The 12,360-nt window shown below is 50.6% G+C and overlaps 1 protein-coding gene across 2 annotated transcripts in view; it reads right to left on the bottom strand.

Annotated features, from left to right (window-relative positions):
- The window catches only part of Prkca (protein kinase C alpha), a 401,933-nt gene that overhangs the window by 42,549 nt on the left and 347,024 nt on the right, over nt 1-12,360 (bottom strand). For both annotated transcript variants that reach the window (XM_078041837.1, XM_078041836.1), the window contains exons 12-13: nt 10,814-10,876; nt 9,837-9,975 (exon numbers count right to left, since the gene is read on the bottom strand). In XM_078041837.1, the coding sequence (XP_077897963.1) occupies nt 9,837-9,975; nt 10,814-10,876 (202 nt within the window). The remainder of the gene's footprint in view (nt 1-9,836; nt 9,976-10,813; nt 10,877-12,360) is intronic.

Genomic DNA, 12,360 nt, shown 5'->3' with positions numbered 1-12,360 from the left:
GCTCAGGTGTAATGAGGCAGTTACAAAGGAGGTGCCACTGGCCTGATTCTGAAGGAGCACCAGCAGAATTTTGAATCAGGTGCCAGGTTTTCATTTGGCAGAAAGATGCTGGCACCCACGTGGTAAGTCTCTGAGTCAGAAATGTGTCCTGGGCAGGCACGATTTTCCATGATCCTCAGATGGGGCATGCACAGTACTGGTGTGGTGGGGAGAAGGTATTCCTGTTTCCAGTCTTTGTGCAATTCTTCCAGGTAAGCTCTCCTGTGGGGCTAACCTCTCTCTAGCTCTTCTTCTGCTGATGGAGGCAGAGAAGTCAGGGAAGCAATAATGAACTGACTAGTTTTGGGAAAACACCATTCTATTTGACTTGGGTCACCCAACTTCTTCAGCACCCTGTCCAACTAACCACTACAGTCCCTTCTTAAGTCGAGAGAAACCAAACACCTCTTTGGATTTTGTTTCTTCTCCCAACCTCACATTTTCAGGAACCTTCTTGATAGTGGGATCAGATTTTCTTCAAAGCTACCCCTGAGCATAGCTTTTAAGCCAGCATGGTGCTAGGCACGACCCCCATTAGTACTGGGGAAATCAAGGCACAGCAAGCTCAAGGGAAGTGACCATTCTCATAGCAGGAATGTGGCAGGTGGAACTAGCATCCACCTGGCTCTTGCTCTTCCACCTCTCCTGGTCCCCACTCTGCAAACAGAGCTGTGAATGAGACAAGGTCATCTGAAATACTGCCCTTGACCTTTGGAACCTTTGCTTATTCCTCCTTCCTGTTCTGTTTGGGTAGAGTGAAAACAATATTGATTATAAATATATAAATCACATCTTGCTTCATGACATCATCTACTTGGCCCAAACTCAGAATACCACACTGGCTAGGATGGGGCCATGTCTAACATTTGGGATGGGGGGAGCTGGAGCAAGAATAACTGAGACCCACGTACCTTATGTCTAAATATAAATGTTATAAATCAAGTTGACAAAATGTTAAATGCAGCATGTTCTCTCCCACCACCCCGACAAATGCACCTTCCTTTGCTAGTTGGCTGGGATTGCCCTAACAGGATGCCACAGTTGAGGTGGCTTAATCAACAGAAATGGACTTCCTTCTTAGCTCTTGTGGCTGGAAGTTCAGATCAGAGCGCCGGCAGGGCTGGTTTCTGGTGAGGCCTCTCTTCCTGGCTTGCAGACAGCTCCCTTCTCCCTGTGTCCCCACATGGTCTTTCCTCTGTCCCTTCCTCTTTGTGGTCTAATTTTACCTTAATGACCTCTTTAAAGAGCCCATCTCTTGCTGCTGGATGTGAGGCTTTTTCTTCCCCACTGGAGCTGCTCTTCTAAGGACTTAGAGTGACATTTGTCAGGTGGGGATAATCAGAGAGCCTTTCTCTAAGGCAGGCTTTGAGGACTGAGTTTTGCCTGTGATGAGCTTGGCCTGCGTTGGAGGCAGCACACTGGAGTTGGAGCTTCAACATCGGGATTGAGGGGAGCACACAATTTGGTCCTTACCACTTCCTGATGACCTGGACGGCCACATTTGACTTTGGCATTCATGGACCCCCGAGACTCCACTCTCGTGGGTAAAAAAGACTGCAGTGGACTTTTGGCAAGAATGGTTGTTCTTTCTTGCCTCTTGGCAAAATCTGAAATTTAAGAAAAGTCTAAAATATTTTCTAGCCAGCCCTTAGCAGAGAAGTTTGTTGACCCCCTGCCCTAAAACACAGGGAAGGAGCCCCCCCTTGCCTGAATCCTCATCACCTTTACCTACAGAATGTGGTGGAAGTCACACAGCTAAGTTCCAGTTGGAGCCTTAAGGAGCCTTGTGGCTTCTTCTGATTTTGTCCTCTTAGAAGCCAACTGCCACATCAAGAGCTCAGGATACATTGAGTGACAAGTGACTGCATGGAAAGAAAGACCATGTACAGAACCCAAGGTGCCGTGGCCAAAAGCCAACCGCCAACCACTAGCGCCATCTTGGCTCCTCAGCACCAGCAGAGCTGAGCTCCTATGGCCGACACCCTCCAGCTGCCAGGAGCTGTGGCTGCCGTCCTACCCGCAGAATCACAGCCTTAACACGATTGGTATTTTAAACCTTTCACTCTTGTGAGGTTACTCAGCCCCAGATAATGGAAAAAATTGTCAAGTAACAGGTTAGGGAGTGCTCCCTGTGGGGCAGGCCAAGCCTGTCTGGGCAGAACTCACCCCAGCCCCAAAGCTGCACTTTGAGGAAGATACTATGATTGTGCCCTTATTATGGATGCCACTCCAAGTTCTTAAAAGAGCAGAGCTACAGCCAGAGTGTATTAGACCACAATACAAGTCTTTCCTGAAGTCCAACGGGAAGTCTTTCTTTGAGGGGTGATTGCTAAGACTGCACCGGCTCCAACAGAGCAGAGATGGAGTGGTCCTGAGCAGGTGCATGGCCCTTGGCCCTCTTGTCTGTCTCCAAGGGTCCTCAGGCCCCGCCCAGCAGCCCTTGCCTCTGGTCTCCTTCCTGGGGATGGACGGGTGCTGGGGAAAAGCCAGCAGGACTCACAGTGAGAAACCCACCCTAGGGCCTGCCTCAGGCTGTCTGCTGACCCCGGGAGCTGGCAAAATGTTCCCTGTGCATCAGGACCAGACAACCACTTGTCGGTCAAGCAATGAAACAGAGTTAAGAAAATACTTCCTGCCTTTAAGAGCTTTATTATTAGCTGGAATAAAAGATTTTCCAGAGCTGGGGCGGGGGAGTCTCCTTAAATTCTTGGGTAACAGGGAATAAGTGACACCCATGGCACTGGGGCAACAGGCCTGCCCTTGGAGGCTGGTGGACCAGGGTCCTGGCCCCACCACTTGCTGTCTGAGGGCTTGGGCAGAGCACCTGTCCTGTTCAAGTCTCCCTCTCCTTGGATGCAAAACAGGGATAATACAACTTGCCTCAGAGGCCACTGCGAGAATTGAAGGTGAGAATAGGTGTCTGTGCATGGTTCATACTGGCAAATGATAAACACTGGCGATCTCTCTCCAGAGACCCACCTCCTCCCCACCACTGCCCTGGCAATTTTACGAAGAAAGGTGAAATAAAGCCCAGAAATCTCCAGCTTATTTTTATAGGATTAAAAAAAATATCCCTAAATGAAGGGGCCATTAATGCAGGCTACAGAACACTGGGAGAAAAAAATGAACTAGAGCATTATGGCCGGGGAGGCGGGGGGGTCCTGAAGCCAAGTAGCAGCCCTGGGCGAGCCCCCAGCTGGCTGGAAGGGGGAGGCATGCCCTGCGTCATCTGAGTAGGAACCTGTGCTAAAGTCCCCCCTCCCAGGGCAACAGCCACTGCAGAGGGAGAGACAGGTGCAAAGCCCAGGTCTCCTTGGACTGGGACCTTGGGAAATATTAACACATCTCTCAGCACCTCCATTTAGTCATCTGGAAGGCGGAATTGACTTAAGTATTAAAATAAGGTAAATGAGGAGCTTAGCCCTGGTCTAGGACATAGAAGGCATTCAGCAAGGAGCAGCGATCCCCCAAATCCCCTGGGGATCTGGTCTTTCTGTAGGGGAGGGGAGGAGGGGACAGGAGAAGGGAAGGTGCCCAGTGCTGTCAGAGTGGACTGGACTCTGAGGCCGGGAGAATCATGAGACCCTGCAGGAGCTGTAGGCAGGCGATGAAACAGGTGAATCACACAGCCCACCTGGTCCCCAGGAAAGGCCCGAGAACTACACAATTCGAGGAAGAGCCCTCAGGGCAGCCCGGCTTTGGTCTTGAAGTCTTGCTCCGAGCAGAGCAGAGCCGGTCTTCATTTTCCCTGGCAATGCGGAGTCCTCAGCCCTGACCTCGACACAGGGAAATTGGCCTCTGTGGAAAGAAGGCCGCGCTGGGCTTATCATTCTCTGTCCTTAATCAAGAGCTTTTCTCGCAGCTGGTGTGGGGCCGAGCGGGGAGCGGCTGGTGTTCCCTCCGCCTCTCGTCTCCCTCCCTCCTCGTGGCAAGGGCTAATTTACTGCCTCACTGCCTGGCTGTGCCCAAGGCAGGAGTGATTTTCTCATCAAGTTTTCAGATCCTCTGTTACCATCTACCCCTCTCCCCAGCCCCTTCCCCAGAGCCGTGGAGAGTGTCTGAGATAGCAATGGCAGGGGTGGGGGAGGAGCAGTACAGGCTGATGTCCCATCCACCTGCAGACCCTCAGGTCCCCAAGGCCTCTCCTGCTGCTGATGAGGCATGCAGCCCCTCTGCCCTGTGTCCTGTGCCACTATCCCTCACCTGTGATAGCCCGGGGATCACCCTCCCAGTCACCTGGCTCCAGAGTTCCTGCCTCTGAGCCTCCAACCTTGTCCGACCTCCATCGCTACCTTAGGAAGGCAGCCTGCACCCTCATCCCGAGCACAGACCAAGAGCCCAGAACTGCTCCAGAGCCTGGGTGGGTGCTCAGCAGTAAGCACAGCACAGAGGCTGCCCTTGCAGGGTTTAGTGGGATGGCAGACAAATCAATCCCTCAGTCCATCCTAGTCCATCAGAGGGACACGAGTGCCACAGAAACATCAGGGGCAGGGGCCAGCAGTGTGGCTGGGGCTGGAGGCTTGCAGGTTCACACGGGGTCCTCAGGACAGGGGACCTTCCCAAGCTGGGAAGTGAAGGCTTGAGGGAGGGAAAAGAGGGAGCACATTGATGCTTGCTGGGGCGGAGGGCATCCTAGGCAGAGGGAAGAGGAGGAGGAATATCCTGGAGGAGGGAGAAAGTCTGGCAATGTGAGGGGTGGAAGGGAATTCAGTGCAGTGGGTCAAGAGATGAGTTCAAGGGTTTGGGGGAGACATGGTCAGGGAGGAAATGTGGAGTGTCTTAGTTCATTTCCTGTCGCTATAACAAAATACCTGAGGCTGGATAATAAAGAAAAGAGGTTTATTTAGCTCATGGTATTAGAGGCTCAAGAACATGGCATCAACATGTGCTCTGCTCTGGTGAGGGCTCCCTTGGAAGCGTCACAGGGCAGATGGCATCATGGCGGGAGTACAGTTGTGTGAGGAAGAAATCACAGGGTAAAACAGGAAGCCAAAGTGCAGGGATGGGCCAGTCTTGGTGTCTCATAACAACTCACTCTCTTGAGAACCAACTGAAGTCCCACAGAGCTACGATCCGGGTTCCCCTCTTTTTGAACTTAGAACCAACAGGTGGGTTTTATATAAAAATGCAGCTGCCAGGCCTTTGCCATGGGCATCACTGGCCTGGCGTTCCCACGGGGCTGGACTGCAGAAGCTGCACCCTGGAGATAGGTCTCCTGTTCCCTCTTGTCCAATCTCCAACCCTCATAGGACCTACCCATCTGCTCTCAGGCAGAGGGCTGCAGGAGAGCCAACCATGCCCAATGATCTCCCACGTGATTTTAGCCACAGCAAAGGTGACATCTGGTATTGCCAAGAGGAATACTGTCCTGTCCCCATCTTGAGATCTACATCTCTCCTGGGCTGTATCATCCCTGTCTAAGTCCCCCAGGCCCTCCTGGCAGACCTCCTCCAGGGCCCCCTACTGGCCACGCATCCCCAGGCCTGGGACAGTGCCAGGTACTTGGTAGGCACCTGATGAATGTGCAGACCAACAGATGCCACCTGCTGGGTAGGGGCTGGGGTGTTTCTGGTTCACCCTGGGTTCTCGGGGGTTTGTCCAGCATTAATGGCTGGATCACATTCTGAGTCCCTGATTGTGTCTCTGTCATGACTCAGCTCCTGGGTCCCAGTTCAGGAGGAGGCAGGTCCCTCTTCTCCTCAGAGACGCCCAAGAAGAGATAGTCTATGACTGAGTGCTTGGTTTTAGTGCCCTTCCTCCCCTAGCTCGGGAGACGATGCGATCTGTGGAAAGGACCCTGCAAGTACAAAGTGAGGCTCTTGAGGTGGGCAGATGATCCCAGATCACCCAGGGGCCCCAAGTCCCCAGTCGCCTTTGTGAGGGATATTTCCAGCCTCTGCCCTGTCTTTACTGGTTAGAGAGATGCTACAGGGTTCTAGGGTCAGGAAGCCCTTGGTCCACATCCACCTCTGCCTGTCACCAGCTGTGAGATCCTGGGCAAGTCTTGGAACCTCTGTTCATGTATAACATGTGACAAACAAGAAGATGTGCCCAGAGGGCTTGGTACAGAGTAGACAGCAACACATCAGGGTGATGCCCCCTGCATGTGGTCCTGCATGGTCTCCTACCAAGTCTGCAAGGACAACCTCAAGTGGCCCACTTTAAGGAAGCTTCTCTGCCCTGCAGCAGGGCACACAGAGGCACACTAGCCAGAGGGACACTTCCTGTGCAGCGTCTCCTTCTTCCAGGAAGGAGAGGACAGTGCTAGGACTTGGAGTCTGATTCTCGGCAGTTGAGAGACATCTGGCTGTGACAGGGTCTCACGTCCTGAAATGGCCAACTCCCAGAAGGATCAGCTCCACGTGAAGCTTTTGTTCCGCCTTCTCAGGGACCCTCACTGGGACCTGGAATTATGTGTTCCACGTCAAAGCAAAGAGGACCCTTTGTGTCAGCTTTAGGGATCATTTTCTGAGTTAGCATCCCCCCCCCTTCCATGGGTGTTCATCTCAAGTCCCCAGCCGCCTTTGTGAGTGACATTTCTAGCCTCGGCCCTGTCTTTACTGGTTAGAGAGATGCTACAGTATTAATCGATTTCAAGGTTTCTGAACAAATAGCCATACATGTTTAAGCCCCTGCTCTGCCTATTAGGGGAAATGCCATCTATGATAATTATGCTGCCCCTGCCTGACAGGAAGATTTTCACAGGAGACAGAATGACTGCAACCTCTGAGAAAATCCTGAAACCTTGGACCTGTTCAGTCTTTCCCGATACCGCAGGTATTCCTGAGGCCAAATGCATCAACTTCCTGAATGCAACCAGGAAAAAAGGCCAGCAAAGCAGACAAGACCTGAAGTCACATGACTCTGTCCCAACTGAGCGGCCCGTGGGCTCAGTAAAGTCATTAGGACCGAGACCCAGCTGTGCCCGCTGATGTCTGCAGAGTGCCACCTCTGCCACACCCGAGGGCAGCCGGATGTGCTTCTGGATCCCTGAAGGCAAACTGCGTGGCACAGGAAGCTTCCAGAAGGCGGACTGCATACTTCATGGCTCAGTAGTCACTGAGCAGGAAGGCGGATGATGGTGTTTCTTACCATTGGGGGCTCACATGAGTCACTGCGGCCTCAATCACCTCAGCTGAAACAGTGGCCCCATGGGAACTCCCTGGTGGGGTTTGTGAGGAGGAATAAGTGAGGGAAAGTATCTGTGGCACCTGGTACACAGCAAGCACTCAATAAACGGTGATCACACCATTTATTACTGGGCGTAAAGAGAAGAGAGGAAGGAAGGCATCTGGAGCGAGAGCAGGCTGTTCCTTGAGTATGAAGAGGCCCCAAGTTCCCCAGATCTGCCCCAAGTGTGATTAAGGGTGAATGACGTCCCCGTCCTCGTCCCCAAGACCTGCCACGTCACTTTTTCATAGTAAGAAGGACTCTGCAGGTACACAGTGAGGCTCTTGAGGTGGGAAGATGATCCCAGATCACCCAGGGGCCCAGCAGAACCAAACGTCCTTGTTAGAGAAGAGGGAAGCTGGGGTTGGAGCTGGAGAAGACGGAGAGGGGCCAGAAGATGCCAGGAGGCAGGGGACATGGGAGAAGGCACCCTGAGAAGGAAAGAGGCGGCCTCTAGCTTTGGGAGGAGGCCAGGAAACAGGTTCTCCCTGGAAGCTTCCAGAGGAACGGCTCTGCCAACAACTTGACTTTAACTCAGAGACTGATTCTGACCTCCAGGGCTCTGGGTTCCCCCTGTGTTCCGAGCTGCTGACCTGTGGCTGTTTGATGCAGTAGCAACAGGAAGTTCATACGTAGGAAGGACACTGAGCAGCAAAGACCAGCCGTTCCAATGGGTGAATCTTAATTCTGCGGAAAGTGGACCCTGTCAACCCTGGCGCCGTCACGCAGGAAGCTGACCGTGTGATGGGCAGACCTGGCCTTACTGGAGACGAGGTTCAGAGTCACCTTCACTCCTGGAAATGCTGCCATCCACCAATCTATATGGCATCTGGTGGGTTATTCCCTGGTGCTCAGCACCTGTCAGTCAGTAGGAGGCTGCGGAATCCCCACTACATCCAGAGGAGTAGTTTTTATTGTACCATCAATTTGTCACATTGAAAAATGTGACTATTTAAGTTCAAGTTATGCCTGAGGTACCAATGAGTTGAGCTTTTGAGGGGAAACCTCCAATAACTTATATGTCAAGATGACATGTCGCCTATGGCCATGTCATCAGAACTTGATTTCCCAAGTGCAGTCTGTTTGAATGTGGTCTAAGAAAATAACAAACAAAAAAGCCCTTAAGAGAAGAATAAAACTCAGTTTTCTTTCTGAACCAGTGACCACCATTGCGAGTCATATTAGGTACAAATAACAAGGGTCGACTAGGTGCCAAATGTTGCACGAGGCCTGTTAGTCCTTGTAGCAGTTCTTAGCAGGAATGTGCCATTATCCCTAACTCACCACTGAAGAAAGGCAGGTGCGGGGGGCTAAGAGACTAGCCTGAGTTCCCACAGTCCACAGACAAGAGCAGATTGAAGCTCACAGAGGTCTGACTCCGAGCTTGTCTTTCCCGGTATTCCCTCTTGGTCTGAGACAAGTGCATGGGCCACTATGATGGACAGATGTGAGATCCACGGTCCACAGCCATTAGGGGGGCTCTATGAAGACCTCGGGCTGGTCCGACTTTGCACCAGTTTCTGTTATGGTCTGGATATGAGGTGTCCCCCCAAAGCTCACGTGTGAGACAGTGCAAGACGCTTCAGAGGAGAAATGATTGTATTGTGAGAGTCTTAACGCAATCAGTGAATTAATCCCCTGATAGGGATTAACTGAGTGGTCACTGAAGAGGGAGGGTGTGGCCGAGGTGGGAACTGGGTCGTGGCTCTGGGGTATATATATTTGGTATCTGGAGAGTGGAGTCTCTCTACTTTCTGATCATGATGTGAGCTGCTTCCCTCCACCTCTCTCTTCCGCCATGTTGTTCAGCCTTACCGTGAGCCCCAAGGAATGGAGCTGGCCTTCTGTGGACTAAGACCTCCCAAACCGTGAGCCCTTAAATAAACTTTCCTTCCTCTACAGTTGTTCTGGTTGGGTCCTTTTAGTCACAGAGGCAAAAAAAAAAAGCTGACAGAGACACTTTCCATCAGGCTGGGGCGCAGGTGGGGAAAGGCTGCTGCATCTGCAGGGCTGTGTGAGGGCAGGAAGTGGCCTTCATGTTGACCCAGGGTCACACACCATTCTATCACGGGCACACAGGAAGCTTCCCAAGATAGGAAGAGGATTCCTCAGTACGTGTTCTACCAAAGACACAGCAGTACAGCCCACTGCTGGGAGGATTCAAACCGTGGAACCATTTACCTTTCAACAAACCCAGAGGTTCTTCCTGAATTAGACACTGAACATCAAGTAGCACGGAGCACGCATTCCTCAGAGGTTGCTAAAACAGCCCTTATTGCCACCACCTTGCAACCCAGCTTTTCCGGGAGTGCTTCACAGGCCGCTCTGCCACCCATCAGAGACTCTTAAATCACCTTGGCCACGGTCACATGAGAAATGCAGTTTACCCTGCAGCTGGCCCACATGCACACCTAACACAAACCAAGGTTCCTCGAGACAAGACGAGCCCTACTGTGTGCATTGAGCTCTCCCATTTCCTCTTCCTACGTTCGTCTATTGTTCAGTCTACTTGGTGGCCATGACCCACTCACGGACCTAGGTGATTCACGAATGAGCCCATATTCCAGTGGGGGTTGTGTTTGCCATTTCATTTCCTGGTCTATAATGGAAGAACCGGGGATCCCTACCTCCGGGGCGATGTAATCTGGAGTCCCACAGAAGGTCCTGGTCGTGACTCCATCCATCATGTGTTCTTTGCACATCCCAAAGTCAGCGATTTTGATATGTCCTTCGGAATCCAGCATGACATTATCTAACTTCAGGTCCCTGCAAAGAAGCAGGACTACATCAGAGTCCTTCCCACGACAGCTCAGGGTGTGCTTTGGAGCTGGTGAAACAGAAGGAAACTTAACTAGTTGCCATTTCAGTGGCATTTAAACTGTACGTCCCTGGAGACCAGGGGCCAGGAGTTCTTGGGTCTTTATATCTCCAGAGCCTCACACAGAGTCTGGGATATGGTGGGAATTGGCACATTAAGTGGTTGTTCCTAGGAATCCAGACAATCCAGTTTATGAGGTCTGAGGAGATCCCACTCATTTGACTTATTATCGTGCACAAGGTGGGGGGGGGTGGGGCTGAAACACAGCTGGGTTTGAGAAATTATGAGTTTCAAACCACCTCACACCCTTCCTCCCGCTGGTACCAATGTCCTTTAGGTACTCTTCAGTCAATACTGGAAGACATTCTCTCTCTGGTGCCCCACTTGGACTGCAGATAATCAACAAAGGAATTTGACTCAGTAGCTCCCCCTTGCTTCTCCCCAGCTCCCCGTGTTCATTTCCTGCTGAGTATCTATAGTGGCAATTCTCTGTCCATCGCTCTGACCTCCATTCCAAACAAAAGGCAGAGGAAGGAGCTGTCAGGAGAGAAAACCATGTTTTCTTATGGAAAGTAAAAATGAGATGTAAAATCTTTCAGGTCTAAGATCAGAAGTGACTCTGGTTGGCCTCAAGGTTGCAGGGACAGGTAGTCCCAGCAGATCCGTGTTCCCTGGGGGTCACCCACACCATGCCTTGCCCAGAGTCCCCATCACAGAATGACATGCCCAGGGAGGCCCAGCAAACCTCTCCACTGTGCTGCCGCTGGAAGGGCTTCAGATACACACCTATAAATGATGCCTCTTTTATGAAGAAAGAACAATCCAATGGAAATCTCTGCTGCGTAGAATCTGCAAAAGAAAATGGTTCGGGTTTCTGCCTGGCTTCTTAAGACTTCTGTATCTTCTGGAGTCTCACATTCAGGCATCAGAGATAAAAAGAGTGTAAGACCTTAGGCTTCCCCAGATCACATCATCCCACAAGTGTTCTTCCAACCGTCAGCCCCTTTCTCTGCCATCTCGTCACTCCGGCTCACCCGTGTCAATGAGACAGGCTTATTTTTCTTCGCTGGGGAAGGTGGTTAGGGAATTTGCTGTCGACAAAATACTTTCTAATATAATCATTTAAAGAGTGGCTACCTGTTAGACTATTCCATGTCAGGACACATGGCAGAGTAGAGTAAATTTCCATTCTCCTATTCATGGGCAGAATGCATTGGTGTTTGAACATACACTTACTCCCTGGATGACAGATGCAGCCGTGATGAACTCGAGCTAGTTCATTCATTCCCTGAAGTGCTGGGATAAATGGGACATACACCGTGATTCATACCTGAGTCTGCCCTTTTAAATAATTCATAATAAGAGCAGCTACTACCATCCCTTCCAAATCATTCGTAGGTTAATATCTGAAAATCTGAGAAAATGTAGAGGGATGTTTTAAAATTTGCATAGCATTTAAGAGTCTTTGAAGTTTGAAGAACCACAAGTTTGCGCCTGGGCAAATATCACACCCGGGAGACCTAAAGTAAACACATACTGTTTACAAGAGCAGAGAAGTGAAATCCCTGATGGTGAATGCTATGCTTTGAATGGGGGACCGTCTCTGAGGCTGACAGAAGAGATAGGATTATGGCTGATTTTTTACAATTTTCGTGTTTTTTTTTTCCCCCGTAATTTAAAAAAACTTTTCTGTAATACACATACATTAAAAGAGGATTGGGCAAGGCATGTTTATGTTGTTTTATGACACAAGGTGCCCTCTTGTGATCCCAGCACCTCAGGAGGCTGAGGCAGAGGATGACAAGTGCCAGGCCGGCCTAGGCAATTTAGTGAGCCTCAAAGAATAAAAAGGGCTTGGATGTTGCACAATGGTACAGAGCCCCTGGATTCAATCCCCAGTCCGGGGGTGGGGAGGTAGAGGGGGGGAGGGAAGAGAAGAAAATAAAGTGGCTATTTGCTCTTACAGCTCTGTGCTCTAAAGCTTTATTCTGCAATCTGAGCATTTTAATGCTCTATAACTCACAATGTTAAGGGAGGAGATAAGGCAGGCATTTCTAAAACACATTTAAGAACAAATAAAAGCAGAAAAAAAATCCCCTTTATATTTTTAAAGCTTGCTACCAAAGAATTCCCTATTGTGCCTTCAGTTAATCTCTCCTAGGGCAGATAATCCCACACAGGCCAAATATTGCTCTGATTTATCTTTTTAGATGAACAGTGGCCGGACTCCTGTTCATGTGGGCTAACTTGATTAGTGGGGTGTACATCTAATTTGGGGAAATAAAATAGCCATTTGCTTAGGTTTGCTTCCATTGAGCTTCCAGGGACTTCCT

Source organism: Ictidomys tridecemlineatus, chromosome 3, assembly GCF_052094955.1.
Source record: "Ictidomys tridecemlineatus isolate mIctTri1 chromosome 3, mIctTri1.hap1, whole genome shotgun sequence".
Taxonomy (NCBI): domain Eukaryota; kingdom Metazoa; phylum Chordata; class Mammalia; order Rodentia; family Sciuridae; genus Ictidomys; species Ictidomys tridecemlineatus.
This window is presented reverse-complemented; position numbering and strand designations above follow the sequence as displayed.